The sequence below is a fragment of the Somniosus microcephalus genome, chromosome 7 (genome assembly GCF_052327205.1).
Source record: "Somniosus microcephalus isolate GS21.2 chromosome 7, FLI_Smic_1.0, whole genome shotgun sequence".
Lineage (NCBI taxonomy): Eukaryota > Metazoa > Chordata > Chondrichthyes > Squaliformes > Somniosidae > Somniosus > Somniosus microcephalus.
Genome location: NC_140993.1, coordinates 70,137,081 through 70,154,195, shown reverse-complemented (window position 1 = coordinate 70,154,195; position 17,115 = coordinate 70,137,081). Strand labels below are relative to the sequence as shown.

The 17,115-nt window shown below is 43.4% G+C and overlaps 1 protein-coding gene across 1 annotated transcript in view; it reads left to right on the top strand.

Annotated features, from left to right (window-relative positions):
- Positions 1 to 9,689: 9,689 nt before the first annotated feature.
- Positions 9,690 to 17,115, top strand: part of LOC147114702 (histone-lysine N-methyltransferase SETD2-like) — a 27,081-nt gene continuing 19,655 nt past the window's right edge. The window contains exon 1 of the mRNA XM_085993939.1: positions 9,690 to 9,732. Coding sequence (XP_085850065.1) covers positions 9,690 to 9,732 — 43 coding nt within the window. The remainder of the gene's footprint in view (positions 9,733 to 17,115) is intronic.

The window sequence follows — 17,115 nt, the reverse complement described above, 5'->3', positions numbered from 1 at the left end:
GCCTGTATAGATGAGTGATCACTTAGTCTGCCTCCAGAGAGGAAAAGATGGTGATATGCAGCATCCTGTATGTTTGCCGACAAGATGTAAAACATCTTGGATGTTTAAAGAGGGCTGCTGATTGCTTCGGGCATGTCTGTAGTGGCAGTGTTGTAAAATAAATGCAGTTAAATGTAAATCATTGACGTCTTTCTGAATCCTAGTATTGCCTATAAATCCATTTATAGAAACATTTCAAGATCCAGTCATCACACTTTTGTTGTGATTTGTCTGTCTTACACATTCTTTACAAAAAAGCAAAAAGAGCACTAAGCCTATTTATTGCCTTTTATTTTTCTGGCCTTGAGATAACCTGGAGCAGCTGTTGAGATAACAATTAAAGAGCCAATTCAGTTGTAGCTCCCCTAACGGGGATGTAACTGAGGCAAATCAAAGCTTTTTATCTGAGCAATTATATTAAGCACAATGCAACATGAAAATTTTAAATGGCCACTCATAATGACACAATACTGCAAATTATCCTACCCTTAAAGAATTTGCATCTGCAAATCGATCAAATTCAGAAACAAAAACAAAGTGCTGGAAACAGCAGGTCAGGCAGCATCTGTGGGGAGAGCAGACAAGATATTTTGGGTATGGGTCCTTCCTCCCAGCTGAAAGTTATAGATATGACTGCATTTAACAAGAACAGACCAAGAGGAAGGCAATAGGAGATTAAATAAAATAACCACACAAGGAAAACATGGCCTATAAAGTGCTTGCATGCCAAATAGGAGATGGTTAAATGGCAGAAATGATGCAAGAATGAAGTGTTGCCTGACGTGCATGAATGTAAAGCAATGTCGTTAGCTTGAGGGTAGGGAAGATGGCAAAGCAGGAGGAATATAAAATATACAAAGAGGAGAAATTTGATACTTCACTTTTGCTTCTGAACTGTTGTCCAAAGTTTCATTGAATCGTTATACAAATTACCGCCAATAAACATTTGAATTAGCAGTTTCATCACAACCATTTTAACATCAAATGTGATAGCTTGGTGAACTGAATAGCATATATGACATTATGGTGGAACTTTCAACAGCGGCAGGGGTGTAAAACAGTGGGGGGAGGGGGTGGTGGGTGTAGCAGATTGGTTGGTTGCTTTTCCTTTCCACTACACTACAGCTGGCAAAAGCTGACAGACATGATAGGTCAAGTACCCTTCAGTGCTGTAAACTTCTATGGTTCTTTAGAAAAAGTGTCTGGGGATCTTTTACACCGACTGAACTGGCAGACGGTCTTGCTTTAACATCTCATAAAATTACAGCATTTCTAAAAGTGCAGCACTCCTTTAGCAATGCACTTGTATGTTAGCTGAACTTTACATGCTCAAATTCTAAGGAGTTGGGGTGGTGGGGGACGAGGGGGCAGTGTTGGACCTCCCAACTTTTTGACCCTGCAGTAAGAGTGTAACCACTGAACCAAGGCGACACTCCATAGAGTTTAGCGTTCTGACTGGCCAAATGTTGCTTTTCCAGAAGAGTGCATCTTGACATAGTAGAGAGATATGTAATTGGCATTTTATAGTGGGAATTACATAGCTCGAAGCAACAATCGGACACCGCACCCAAGTTGTGCATCTGACGCGAGACATTGATGCTGCTTAAACTTTCACTCCATTCACTAAAATTGAAAATTCAATTCCTATTTTGTAGTGACCTAGAGATTTTTTTTTTTTTTTTTTAAACGTGATCTTTGCAGAAATATGACTTCTCAAATTATCTAATACGGAGTTACTAATAGATTTGCCAGAAGTTTCCAAATTTAGATCCGAGTACTCAACAGTTTGTTTTCAGAGAGGATTGTATCAGATGAATGAATATCTTCAATGGGAGGCAGATTGATGGTTGGATGAGGTTGCAATTTGAACCCATCTGTCTTGATGGATGCGAATTATGCCTGGTGCCAGCTTGATACAGAAAATGTATAATTGCCAGAGGCTGGGTTTGGAACCAGCTCCTGTCCTTGGTTGACAAATGCTAAAGATACTGGAGCAAAATGTCCCACCCACAGCCATAGGCCTCGAAAAGCAGGAGTACAGATGGCTCTGCCTTTTTTCCTCACCAATTTTCTCCTCCTGTATCAATCTTCTCTTACTGTCTCTTACTGTTTCTATATATGTAGCAGCATCTGTTTGTTAACTGAGTATAATGAGACTAGATCTGAGGGGTGTTGATGCCATGTTTAGCGATAAGAGTAGTTTAAGTAACAAGTGGGATGCTGCAGAGTAGCACATATCTGAACAAGTGTTTATATCAAACTGCCTTTGTGGCTTCAACACCATCTAACCATGTGACTAGATTATATTGAACACCAAAGCTGAATTTGTGACATAGCTGATCAAAGAACAATTGGACCATATTTATTTACTTTTAATATTAGCTGGCACAACCACAGGGTGTAGCCCGGGGCAGATATTACTGAGTCTATTTGTGATCTGGGAGAGAGGAATCCATAGAGACAATTAAAAACCATTGTCTATGGTTGCTATATTTCTTGCTGTATTCCTACTCTCGAGGCCTCTAATAGTACAGAATACACCTGTCCTCCCCCCCCCCCCCCCCCCATCCCAAAGATGACATTATAAATAGCAGATGACAAAAAAAATGTTGAGTGCTCTCCAAACTGCACTGAAATGACAGAAAAATAAAGAATTGCCTTTTTCAGCATGTCTGAAAAATTTAAATTTGTAGTTGTGTTTGAGTGTGGTAGTGTACCAGAGTGTAACGTGCATGTAAAACTTTATCCTAATTTAATGTGTTGCTCTAAAGATTTTCAGAATTCCAACATTTGCATCTGCTCTAAGCTATTTGAGGAAGGTCTATAATAGAATGTGTCAATAAGGGAATGGCTCTGATGAGTGTTGTCACTATACTGCAGAAACATTGGTCAAACGTGTGATGTTTAACATTCTTTTCCTTTTAAGTGTAAAACTATTAATTCAAAAACAGCAGCTGCTGTTGGGTGCTGGTTAGGGCAGACTACATGGGGGAATGGAAAGCAGACATAATTTTCTTAAGCATCTAATCATTTTGTATGGTTAATAAAGCTTTGTAATATGATATAACAGAGTTATAATCACAGCTAATGGGGAGCTACAACTACATTTATACTATTAATTCTCCATAAATCATGATTATATTCAGAATTGAATAACAAAATCAGCATCTAGGATCATTTTCAATTTTATAGTACTCCAATTTGCAGTGTAAAAGTTTTTGAAATTAGTCATCTACTTCTCAAAGGCAGGTAAATGGAATTGAGGTACAAATCAGCCATGATCTAATAGAATGTTGATTGTCAGCTTCTGCTATGGTGAAGTTGCAATTAGTTAATCAGTTTCCTGGTATTAAAAGCAATAAGAAACAATGAAATTGCATGATTAACTTCATCTTTATAATCACATCGCACTATTGTGAAAGCTGGCAACATGTTAATTCAATGTTGTAAAAACTGGTGTCAAAAATGCAAGTCCATTGCATGTGGTTCCCCCACAGATAAATATTATTGTATGCCTCCATCAGCTGACCAGGCCTCATTGGCGTGTTTCATATTATGTTGACACCTAATAAGCAGCACCAGCTGAGCCATTGGAGTATTGGGTTGGTTAATCTTTAATCTCACAAATTTTAGATAGCAGGTTCTATCTATAGCACAAAATAAAAGTTAAGAGATTATCAACTTTTAAAAATCTTATTGAAAACTCCACTGACATAGAGCACTGCAGACATAGTTAGTAGTCTGTACTTTCAGTATAATTAGAATAATCTCCAGAGCAATGGCTCCAAGTAGGTCAGTCATGTGTAGAAATGTATCATTGGACTATCAAATTTTGCTGCACCTGTTTGCATCCAATTTATTGCAATTACAGTTGAAGTAGTCTGAACAGGTATGCAAAATGTTTAACATGCAAAACAGTATGCTAATGACCCACTCATTCTCTGAAACAACATATTTGATCATAATAGGAATTATAATTATACAATGAGTTTAAAAACTGCCACATCTGAATTACTTGTGCCTCCACTAGTTGCAGATGGTGGTGCAAGGGGTCTTTATTAGGGAGAAGTGAAAAGGATATCCTCACTGACAGCCATTTAAAAAAAATTACGAAACCTAGGTGAAGGGCCAAGGCCCATAGTGCAGGACACCACTATAGGTAGAAGATCACATTACATCTTTCAATAGGCTTAATCTGTTTATTAAACAGATCTTTACGTAGTTGTAAAGGCTTCCTGGATCAAGTTTGTTTCTTTTTATTATTAAACTGACTTTTTTTAAACCATTATGGATCATTTTGTTGTAAGGTTGTTAACAGCAACACTGGCAAAGCCCTCCTAAACTGTCCATATTTTGGTACTAAATTGACAGTTCCACTAAGAAGCCAAAAGGATGGTAAGAAAGGGAAATATCACACTGCTGCAGTAGAGATGTTTTCCCATCTGAATTTAGGCTTCAAGCATATTGTTGCAATGTTGTGGAAAGAGCTTCATTGTGTATCTAACTGGAGTTATTTCTAACCAAGGAGTGCTCGGTATTGACATCTGTTGCAAAACGTTGCAGGCCCCCAGTATATCATTTAAATTCATGAGCAGAGTTTTAAAAAACCATAAAAAATGCTTATAACTCGAAGGTATTTAATATATTCTCTGCTTTGTATGCATTCCATTTTTAGAAAGTGACATATTGTCAGCAGTTCTGACGAAAGGCCATCAACCTGAAACGTTAACTCTGTTTCTCTCTCCGCAGATGCTGCCTGACCGGCTGAGTATTTCCAGCATTTTCTGTTTTTATTTGACATTTTGTCAGTGTACTAACTGGACAAAGTAACAGAACAGTCTTAAATATAGATTCATTCTGCCCTGACAGTGTTTTGTTCAAATCTATTTGTGGCAGTTTTGCATTTTTGAGTATGAATCACAGGCAAAACACTTCAAATTCAGAAACAAAGCACCAACCAGCTCCAAATCCAATGGGAACTGAATAAACATTACATTACCATTACAGAGAGATGTTCTGAAATCTTTTAAAATTCACATTTAGGATAATAAATTGCACAATTTATCAAAAAAAAATTTCAGTTTGCTTCCCACTTTCCTTCTCCTTTCCTGAAGATGCTAGGACTGATTTTAACTACTAGCAGAGAATAGGTGAGCGATGGGAGAAGTGTACATTGCATCGCTCTGTCTGTTTGTACCTCAAAATTGCAATCGGGGCCCTATTTATGTCACAGGACCTCAATTTACATAATTTAATTGATTCAGGTGGACCGTCCTTGTAAAAATGGTAATAGGTGGGATCAGAGCAGGAATGGGGTGGTAAGTGCAGAACTCTGATTTTTAAGGCTGCTTTCCACCCACCCGAGTTAAAATCAGCCCAACTGATTTGTGTTGGATTATGGTTCCATATGCATCAGCGGCTCTCCAAGATCTCACCAACAGTTGATGTAGTCTACATAGACTTCAGTAAGGCTTTTGACAAAGTCCCGCATGGGAGACTGGTCAAGAAGGTAAGAGCCCATGGGATCCAGGGCAATTTTGCACATTGGATCCAAAATTGGCTTAGTGGCAGGAGTCAGAGGGTGATGGTCGAAGGTTGTTTTTGTGACTGGAAGCCTGTGTCCAGTGATGTACCGCAGGGATCGGTGCTGGGTCCTTTGCCGTTTGTAGTGTACATGAATGATTTAGATATGAATGTAGAAGGTATGATCAGTAAGTTCGCAGATAATACGAAAATTGGTGGAGTGGTAAATAGCGAGGAGGGAAGCCTTGGGCTACAGGATGATATAGACGGGATGGGCAGAACAGTGGCAAATGGAATTTAACCCTGAAAAGTGTGAGGTGATGCATTTTGGGAGGACTAACAAGGCAAGGGAATACACAATGAATGGTAGGACCCATGGAAGGTCAGAGGATCAGAGGGACCTTGGTGTGCATGTATATAGATCCCTGAAGGCAGCAGGACAGGTAGATAAGGTGGTTAAAAAGGCATATGAGATACTTGCCTTCATTAGCTGAGGCATAGAATATAAGAGCAGGGAGGTTATGATGGAGCTGTACAAAGCGCTAGTTAGGCCACAGCTGGAATACTGTATGCAGTTCTGGTCGCCACACTATAGGAAGGATGTGATTGCATTGGAGAGGGTGCAGAGGAGATTCACCAGGATGTTACCTGGGCTGGAGCGCTTCAGCTATGAAGAGAGACTGGACAGGCTGGGGTTGTTTTCCTTAGAGCAGAGAAGGCTGAGGGGGGACCTGATTGAGGTGTACAAAATTATGAGGGGCACAGATAGGGTAGATAGAAAGGAACTTTTCCCCTTAGTTGAGGGGTCAATAACCAGAGGGCATAGTTTCAAGGTTAGGGGCAGGAGGTTTAGAGGGGATTTGAGGAAAAACTTTTTCACCCAGAGGGTGGTTGGAATCTGGAACTCACTGCCTGAAAGGGTGGTAGAGGCAGGAACCCTCAACATTCGAGAAGCATTTAGATGAGCACTTGAAATGCCATAGCAAACAAGGCTTTGGACCAAGTGCTGGAAAATGGGATTAGAATAGACGTGGACACAATGGGCCGAAGGGCCTCTTTCTGTGCTGTGTAACTCTGACTCTATGTCCATTCTTCAAGTGTAAGCCTAGGCAGCAAATACCTGAGTTATTTGTACTTGTGGAGACATCAAAACCAAATGCAATCTTGTTGCAGTTAATATCTGCACACGTGCTGAGTACTACATCACCATTCACATTTCTGAGAGCTTAAGTAGTTTGTTAATACCTGCAGATCTGTGAGATTGAATTACTCCTCAAAATATATAACCTGATAGTTTTTTTAATTACTTTTCAAACCATAAAGCGGTAGATGCACTGAGACCTAGGTGAAAACATCATATAAAATGACAGTGCTTTAGAAGGTAAAGGTACATTGCATCGAGTGACTATCACAGTAATAAAGGTGTTTTTTTTTTAGCAATATATAAGGAAGTATGCAAACAATATGCCATGGATAGAATTGCACTAAATTTGTATTGTGGGAAAAAATGTTTACTTCATATTTGCAATGTCTCTTGCTATAATGTGAATATCAGATCTATTCCTCCTCCCCCCCACCCCACATTTTCTATTACCATTTCATTTTGGTGATTCGTGAAGGATGTGTTGCAAACATTGCTGCTGACTTTAACTTTCGGCAGTGGTGGAAAATGGGTGGTAGCAGATCGGCTGCCCATTATGCACCCCGTCCGATTTTCATTTCCATTTATAGAATCACACTAGGGGGCCATTTGGCCCATCGTGTCGGTGCCGGCCGAAAAAGAACTATCCAGCCTAATCCCACCTTCCAGCTCTTGGTCCGTAGCCTTGTAGGTTACGACACTTCAAGTGCATAGCCGCGTACTTTTTAAATGTGCTGAGGGTTTCTGCCTCTACCACCCTTTCAGGCAGAGAGTTGCAGACCCCCACCACCTTCTGGGTGAAAAAATGTCACCTCAACTCTCCTCTAATCCTTCTACCAATTACTTTAAATCTATGCCCCCTGGTTATTGACCTCTCTGCTAGGGGAAATAGGTCCTTCCTATCCACTCTATCTAGGCCCCTCATAATTTTATACACCTCAATTAAGTCTCCCCTCAGCCTCCTCTGTTCCAAAGAAAACAGCCCCAGCCTGGTAAAAATCCTCAAATCTCCTCTGTACCCTCTCTAGTGCAATCGCATCTTTCCTGTAATGTGGGGACCAGAACTGTACGCAGTACTCTAGCTGTGGCCTAACTAGGTATTTTATATAGTTCAAACATAACCTCCTTGCTCTTCTATTCTATCCCTCAGCTAATAAAAGAAAGTATCCCGTACAATGTTCCCTCTAATTTTTTTAATGTGTGCGGCCCATTCACAGTTTCACTCTTGCATGAAATTTGGCTTGTACTACCAGCCAAGGATGATGCATGGCATAGGTGAGAGTGACTGCCCTTGACATCAAGGCAGCATTTGACCGAGTTTGGTATCAAGGAGCCCTAGTAAAACTGAAGTTAATGGGAATCAAGGAGAAAACGCTCCACTGGCTGGAGTCATACCTAGCACAAAGGAAGATGGTTGTGGTGGTTGAAGGTCAATCATCACAGCCCCAGGACATCACTGTAGGAGTTCCTCAGGGCAGTGTCCTAGGCCCAACCATCTTCAGCTGCTTCATCAATGACCTTCCATCCAACATAAGGTCAGAAATGGGGATGTTCACTGATGACTGCACAGTGTTCGGCGCCATTCGCAACTCCACAGATAATAAAGCAATCCATGCCCGCATGCAACAAGACCTGGATGACGTTCAGGCTTGGGCTGATAAGTGACAGGTAACATTTGCGCCACAGAAGTGCCACGCAATGACTATCTCCAACAAGCGACAGTCTAAACACCTGCCCTTGACATTCAATGGCATTACCATCACCATCCTAGGGGTCACCATTAACCAGAAACTTAATTGGACCGGCAACATAAATACTGTGGCAACAAGAGCAGGTCAGAGGCTAGGTATTCTGTGGCGAGTGTCTCACCTCCTGACTCCCCAAAGCCTTTCTACCATCTACAAGGCACAAGTAAGGAGTGTGATGGAATACTCTCCACTTGCCTTGATGAGTGCAGCTCCAACACTCCAGAAGCTCGACACCATCCAGGACAAAGCAGCCTGCTTGATTGGCACCCCATCCACCACCGGCGTACTGTGGCTGCAGTGTGTACCATCTACAAGATGCACTGCAGCAACTCGCCAAGGCGGCTTCAGCAGCACCACCCAAACCCGCAACCTCTTCCACCTAGAAGGACAAGGGCAGCAGGCACATAGGAGCACCACCACCTCCAAGTTCCCCTCCAAGTTACACACCATCCTGACTTGGAAGTATATCGCCGTTCCTTCATCATCGCTGGGTCAAAATCCTGTAACTTCCTACCTAACAGCACTGTGGGAGTACCTTCACTACATGTACTGCAGCAGTTCAAGAAGGCGGCTCACCACCCTCTTCTCAAGGGCAATTAGGGATAGGCAATAAATGTTGGCCTTGCCAGCAACACACACATCCCATGAACGAATGAAAATAAACTTGAGAAATTAAAATAAAGTTCTGGCCTCTATATAGTCTCTGACATGTGGATCCACTCAAGATAGAATACCTTGACTTATAATCTACTCCATAATAGCGAAACAATGTGAGTCAAGTCGACAGAAGTTGGACTATGTGGCTAAGTTATAAAGAAAAACATCAATGAATAGCCCAGGAAATAAAGAATAATGTGAGACAAAATGAGTGAAAGCATAATTGAAGGCTTGAGGACTTAACAACAACATTAGTGCCACAATCAGGCATTTAGTAGATTCCATGGACTTTTGCTCCTTTCCAGCCTACTACTCCTCCTATTATATCAGGCGATTAAACAAGGTAGGATCATCCTGATCAGAAGTCTGGTCCTTCCACCATGTTGAAAGCAGATGCAGTTCATATAGCCAATGAAAAAATGTTGAGCTTTGGGACAATTGTAGCCGGCATTATCTGGAGGTCAGGTGTAATTAAAATTTGCACGCATATTCAGGGTTTGATATCCAAGGCTAGATTCCCTCTTCCTCCAATTCTGGCCTCTTGTGTATCCCCAATTTTCATCGCTCCCCCATTGGCGGCCATGCCTTCAGCTGCCTTGGCCATTGTCGGAATCTTGACTCCGAGTAAGACTCTAAAAAACAAGCAGTACCGTCAGATTGTTAGTTTATTTTTACTTGCACAAGGGGAGAGCTACCTGGACAAAGGCTAGGCCAACAACTCCAAAGAACATCAGCGAATGCAGCATATTTATACACTCAAACAAGCAAGTGTTCCATATATCACGTGTAATGGCATTGTATCATTTTGAACAAATTAAGAGTTTGCACAAGGACAATCAAAAGGTCAGCAGGACAGAAATATCTAGACAAGGTTATTTAATCATATATCCTGTTAAGTTCTGTCTGAATCTTGTTACCAAAATGATCAGCTTACTCATGTCTGAATCTTGTTACCAAAATGATCAGCTTACTCAATAGTTTTGCTTCTTTGTCTAGTGACAATCATTAATAGTTTATCTATTCTATAGCCTTATGCCTCCCTTGTGTTAGTGAGTCAATACAGCTGTTACCACATCATCAATGTGGGTGGGTATTTTGAAAGGTCTCTTGGTCCTTGACACATTGTGACACATTTGCTTCTATGCTTTAGCTACAACCTAAGCAAGTTTGTTCTTTTAACCCCTTGATAGCTTATTTTTACTTGGCCAATTTATTCTACCCAGCATGCTAAGTATAATGTCAATTTCCACGCCATAAGCTCTATAATTCCCTCCTGAAACCTCTCCACCTCTCTCGCCTCCTTTAAATCATAGAAATCTACAGCAAGGAGGCCATTAGTCCCATCCTACTTTCCAGCTCTTGGTCCGTAGCCCTGTAGGTTACGGCTCTTCAGGTGCACATCCAAGTACTTTTTAAATGCGCTGAGGGTTTCTGCCTCTACCACCCTTTCAGGCAGTGACTTCCAGACCCCTACTGTTAGATCCGTGATTCTGAGAGTATGATGTTTTTCAATAACCACACGGATGCTGTAACTTAACAATCAACAGGTATTTACTGGAGTAGGGTAGTCTCAAGACTGGGGTACAGAGGCATGCTCAAGGCTTATATACAGGTGTGGTCACTGCTGGTACTACAGTATACAGGAGCTGTAAAAGTAGTTCTCTCTTAAAGGTACATACACTACAATTCCTCCCCTTTTAGATTAGTAATACCCATAATATTCAAATAACAATTAACACTTTAACATGTACATTAAACAACAATAGTCCATTTATAGATTCAGTCTTTGGGGCGGCTTCCTGATCCTTTCGGGATAGCACCTTTCCTGAGGTTCTTGTTCTTGGTGCAGGGGCGATTCTGACCCCTTTTTATCGGTTAGTTCATCGGTTTCCACTGTTGCTGGTTCGGAGGTAGATGCTACCAGTATGTCGGGTTCATCCCCAGGTACGCAAGACATGGGGTTAACTCGTTCCTGTGACGCTAAGATCTGATCAACGGGGCATCTCACAATGTTCTCCCCGACATCCACTGTGTACATTAATGGCCCCTGCCGTGTGCATATCATTCCGGGTTGCCATTTCTCTGTTCGGTAGTCACGGGCCAAGACTGGTTGTCCTACATTGAAGCTCCTTGTCGGCTTCTCATTGATGTGCTGGAATTGTTTATCCTCAACATTTCTTCACACATTTGGTCTAAGCAAGTCCAGACGAGATCTCAACCTTCGGTTTAAGAACATCATGGCCGGGGCCTGGTTGGTAACTGCATATGTCGCGTTTTGGTAGGCTAATAAGAAATTGTCCATCTTATGCTGTAGTGGAATTTCACCGTCGCACATGGCCTTTATCGCCTTCTTAAAGTATTGTACGAACCTCTCAGCCAATCCACTTGTGGCTGGATGATACGGGGCGGATGTGTAATGCCTTACCCCATTCCTTCTCATAAATTTTTGAAACTCTTCGGACACAAACTGTGGTCCATTATCAGAGCAAATTTGCTCTGGCAAACCGTTTCTGGCAAATATGGTCCGTAGGACTGCAATCGTTTTCTCTGTAGTGGTTGAGGACATTTTTATCATCTCAGGCCACTTTGAATGAGCATCCACTGCTATTAAGAACATTGAGTCCATGAATGGACCAGCAAAATCAATATGCACCCGTTGCCATGGAGAGGAGGGCCACTCCCATGGGTGTAGAGGGGCATGTGGTGGTGCATTTTGGACCTTCTGGCATCCTGAGCAGCTCTTGGTTAGGTCTTCGATTTGTTGATCGATTCCCGGCCACCACACATAAGCCCTAGCAAGGCTTTTCATTTTCACTCCCCCCAGATGAGCTTCATGTAGCTCATTTAGCACTCTCTCCCTTAACTTGGGTGGAATCACCACTCTGGATCCACACATCACTGTCCCCTGGCATACTGACAGCTGTTCTCTTCTGGATGAGAATGCTGGCAACAGTGAGTCGCCATGTGTTGTCCATCCCCTCACCGTCAAATCATATACCCGAGACAGCGTCGGATCATTGCGGGTCTCCTTCTCTACATCCGCGTTCGTTACTGGCAATCGTTCAATTATTGATGAATAAAATATCTCGATAGGGTCCACTGCTGGTGCTTCCTCCACAGTAGGCAGTGGCAGGTGCGATAGCCCATCAGCGTTTCCATGCTGTTTCGTGCCTTTATATTCTATTTCATATTGATTCACCCCTAGAAACGGACCATCTTTGTAACCGTTGTGCCGTCATTACTGAAACGCCCTTCTTAGGATTAAAGATGGAGACAAGTGGTTGGTGGTCAGTCAGCAAGGTGAACTTCTGCCCATGCAGATAGTGGTTGAATTTTTTTACTCCCCATACTAGGCTGAGGGCCTCCCTGTCAATCTGGGCGTAGTTGCGCTTGGCTGAGGTTAGTGACCGAGACGCAAAGGCTACTGGCCTCTCCAACCCGTCTGGGAATTTGTGCGACAGCACCGCTCCAATACCATAGGGTGATGCATCACATGCCAAACGAATTGGTAGTGCTGGGTTGAAATGGGCCAACACCTCTTTTGATGTGATCAATTCTTTACACTTCTGGAAAGCTCGTCTACGTTCGTCATTCCACTTCCATGGTACCCCTGTTTGCAGTAGGGTGTTCAGTGGGTGTAATACCATGGACAAATTTGGTAAGAACTTATGGTAGTAGTTTACCAGCCCGAGGAACGACCTCAGTTGTGACACATTTTCCGGTGCTGGAGCCTTGACTACTGCTTCAATCTTTTAAGGGGACTTATGTAACCCCTCTTCATCGATGACGTGGCCACAATACGAGATCTGCTTCTGGAAAAACTCGCACTTATGGTGATTAGCTCGTAGCCCATATTCCTTTAATCTGGTGAGCACCTTCTCCAAGTTAGCGAGGTGATCACTGTCATTTTCGCCCGTGACCAGGATGTCGTCCAAATAACACTGGGTCCCTGGAATCCCTTGCAGGACTTGATCCATCGCCCTTTGCCAAATAGCCGGAGCCGATGCTACCCTGAACACCAGCCGGTCGTATTGATAAAGACCTTTATGAGTGTTAATCGTAAGGTATTGTTTCGAGGCTTCTTCTACCTCCATTTGCAAGTACGCCTGGGCTAGATCAATTTTGGTGAAGCGTTTACCTCCAGATAGCGAGGCGAAAATATCCTCAATTCGTGGAAGCGGATATTGTACCGTGTGAAGGACTGGGTTCACTGTCACCTTAAAATCCCCACAGATGCGGACCTTCTTTGGTTCCCCAGGCGTATTACTCAACGACCTCTTCATTACAGGAACGATGGGTGTAGCCCACTCGCTCCAGTCTACTTTGGACAGTACTCCTGAACGTTCCAACCCTTCCAGCTCTGCTTCGACAGCTGGTCTGATCGCATAAGGCACTGGTCTGGCCTTAAGAAACTTTGGGCTTGCATTTTCCTCTATTTTAATCATTGCTGTTATGCCTTTTAGTGTTCCGAGTCCCTCCTGGAACACTCCTTTTGCATCAGTTAGCATTTTTGACAGTCGTCCAGGTGTGACGTCATCATCCTTTTTGGCCTCAACCTTCAGTGCCTGTATGGAATGCCAATCTAATTGTATCTTCCGGATCCATTCACGTCCTAGCAGTGGTGGTCCTCCATCTGGCAATACATATATATCCATTTTAGGTATTTCCTGGCCTTTATATATCACTTTCACCCTTATTTTTCCTTTGGGGTAGACTTTTTGCCCCGTGTACGTCTTCAAGACAATCTCTGTAGCTTTCAAGGGTATATGTGAAAATAGCCGCTTGTAGTCCCTTTGTTAGGGCTGATCCTGTGTCCAATTCCATTTTCACTTGGACTCCATCTATCTTGAGTGTAACCCAGATTGTCTGGTGATCCTCCATTTTGGTTACCTTATGTAGTTTCAGACAACCCAGCTCCTTGCTTCTGGAGTCTGTGTCACTTTTCTGTTCGTCTGAACTACTGTCCATCACCTGGTGTACCTTTTTGTACTTCTCCTGTGGAGATTTCTTACTGTTGGTTTTCTTCCCAGACCTGCAGACTCTTGCTATGTGTCCTGCTTTTCCACACTGTCTGCACACTTGGTCCTTGAACCAACAATCCTTCTGGTCATGTGTTGTTCTGCCGCAGCGATAGCACTTCCCTGTTCCATAGGACATTTCATTGGTGCCATATTCTTGCGGTCTCCGTTGTATCTCTGCAGCGCCCCTTGCGGCTGCTTCGTGTGATACTGCCATACTGAAAGCCTTGTCCAGCTTAAGATCCTTTTCTGATAGAAGCCGTTTCTGGGTTCCTTCACTTTGCAGCCCACACACAAACTTGTCCCTTAACGTATCTGCTAGTCCCGCTCCAAACTGGCAGTGTTTCGATAACTTGCACAGTTCCGTTAGGTACTCAGCATTGCTTTCATCTTTGTGTTGGTTCCTTTTATGGAACTTAAATCGTTCTGCTATCAGCAGCGGTGTGGGGTTTAAGTGGTCCTGTAGGATTTCTACTATGCTTTCGAAATTCTTGTTCACAGGCTTCTCTGAGGTTATTAGGTTTCGCAGTAACCCATAAGTTTTTGCACCCATGGAATTTAACAAAACCAGTGCTTTCCTAGCATCTGGCACTTCATTCGCCCTGCAGTACACCTCAATACGTTCCACATATGTCGCCCAATCTTCGACTTCATTGTCGAACATAGAGATACTGCCACTCTTCTGCATCCCTGGGTGTGATTTAACTGTCAAAAATGGCATCTCCCGCGCTTCCCCTTCTTCTCCGCTGGCACAAAATGGCATCTCCCGCGCTTTCCTTCCTTCCCGCGCTCGCCCTTCTTCTCCGCTGCGGCTTCTAAAATTAGCATCTCCCGCACTCTTCCTTCTTCTCCATGGCTCAATGGCGTCTCCCGCGCTCTCCCTTCTTCTCCCCACGGACACTGTTCAGCCCTTGAGCCCTGGCTGTGCTCTGCGCGTTTTTTTTTTTTTTTGTTCGCCTTTCCCGTTTCCGCCGCTCAGTCCTGAACCCGGCTGTTGCTTTACCCTCTCTCTCCGTTTTGTTTTTCCTCAGCGCCGCTCGGTTTTCAACCCCCGGCTGCGCCCTGTGCGCTTCACCCTCTGTCTTACCCCGTCGACGCTGCTCGGCTTTCTCTCCGCCGTCGGTCGGCTCCAGCCGCCGCAGTCCGGGAAGGGTCTGCGCTGTACCTGTCGTCAGTCTATTGCTGATCGTCGTGGCTGGGGAACCAAGCCCGGCTCTCCACAGCCTCCCCTGCGATGTTCACTCTCTGCCGGACGACTGGGTGGTTGCTCATGGTCGACGCCCGTGTTTCTGGCCTCGACTTTCTTCCACCGCCCTCCCAGAGCGAATCCTCGAAGGGAAATGCAGAGTTGCAGGTAGGTTCGAATCGACACTCGTCGCCACTGTTAGATCCGTGATTCTGAGAGTATGATGTTTTTCAATAACCACACGGATGCTGTAACTTAACAATCAACAGGTATTTACTGGAGTAGGGTAGTCTCAAGACTGGGGTACAGAGGCATGCTCAAGGCTTATATACAGGTGTGGTCACTGCCGGTACTACAGTATACAGGAGCTGTAAAAGTAGTTCTCTCTTAAAGGTACATACACTACACCTACCACCTTCTGGGTGAAAAAAATTCTCCTTAACTCCCCTTTAATCCTTCTACCAATTACTTTAAATCTATGCCCCCTGGTTATTGACCTCTCTGCTCAGGGAAATAGGTCCTTCCTATTCATTCTATCTAGGCCTCTTAAAATTTTATACACCTCAATTAAGTCTCCCCTTACTCTCCTCTGCTCCAAAGAAAACAACCCCAGCCTATTTAATCGTTCCTCAAAGCTAAAATTCTCCAGTCCTGGCAACATCCTCGTGAATCTCCTGTGTACCCTCTCTAATGCAATCATATTTTCCTGTAATGTGGTGACCAGAACTGTACGCAGTACTCTAGCTGTGACCTAACTAGTGTTTTATACAGTTCAAGCATAACATTCCTGCTCTTATGCCTCGACTAATGAAGGAAAGTGTTTTTTTCCTTTTTAAGAAGGCATACAGGATACTTTCCTTTAAGACGCTCCTTAAAACCTACCTCTTTGACCAAGCTTTTAGTGACCTGTCTGAATATCTCCTAATGTGGCTCCATGTCAACTTTTGTTTGATAACGCTCTTGTGAAGTGCCTTAAAGGCACTATATAAATGTAAGTTGTTGTTGATACCTACCATAATTGGGTATGAGAAAACGGCTGCTGTTGATGCTCCGCACCTCCATTTAGGGGAAACCTTCCGATTAGGCACTCTGCAGCCTTCCGGACTCAATATCGAGTTCAACAATTTCAGATCATAACCTCGGCCCCTATTTCATTTTTTCTTGTAATTTTTCCACTCCTTTCCCCCCCACCCCTTTTCCTTTTGTTTCGCTCTCACGCCTGGCAGCTATCCCTTGCCCTGCCAGTACACTTTACACCCAATCTCAGCCTATTACCATCTCGTCTAGCTTCTAACACCTTTCATTGTCTCTTTTTTACTTCTTTTGTTTATTTTATTCTTTTGTCCGATCACAGCCCTGCCTCCGATCCATCTTTTCTTTCCAGTTTTGAAGAAGGGTTCGACCTGAAACGTCAACTCAAATTTCTGTCCACGGATGTTGCCTGACCTGCTGAGTTTTTCCAGCATTTTCTGTTGTTATTCAAGGGGTATGGTGTGCTCAGGAAGATGGTCAGTTGTGCTGCTCACCATGCTGCTCATGAAGAGCTCCTGTTACCTGCTGTCCATCTAGTTCAGGCTCAGACCTGTGTTTGCCAGTTGTTTGACAATCATCTAGTGACTATCCTCCTTAGGGGGTGTGGAGGAATGAAGATAAGCAGGGTTTCTTTGAGCCCAAGGTTGATCCAAGATGACCATGCTCTGCAATGAAAGCTCAGAACCAAGTGAATCCTCCTTATAGTGATACCTGAACAAGGTCCATAGCACTCCAGGGCACCGCTAATGATTATCCCTATGAGGAAGACCG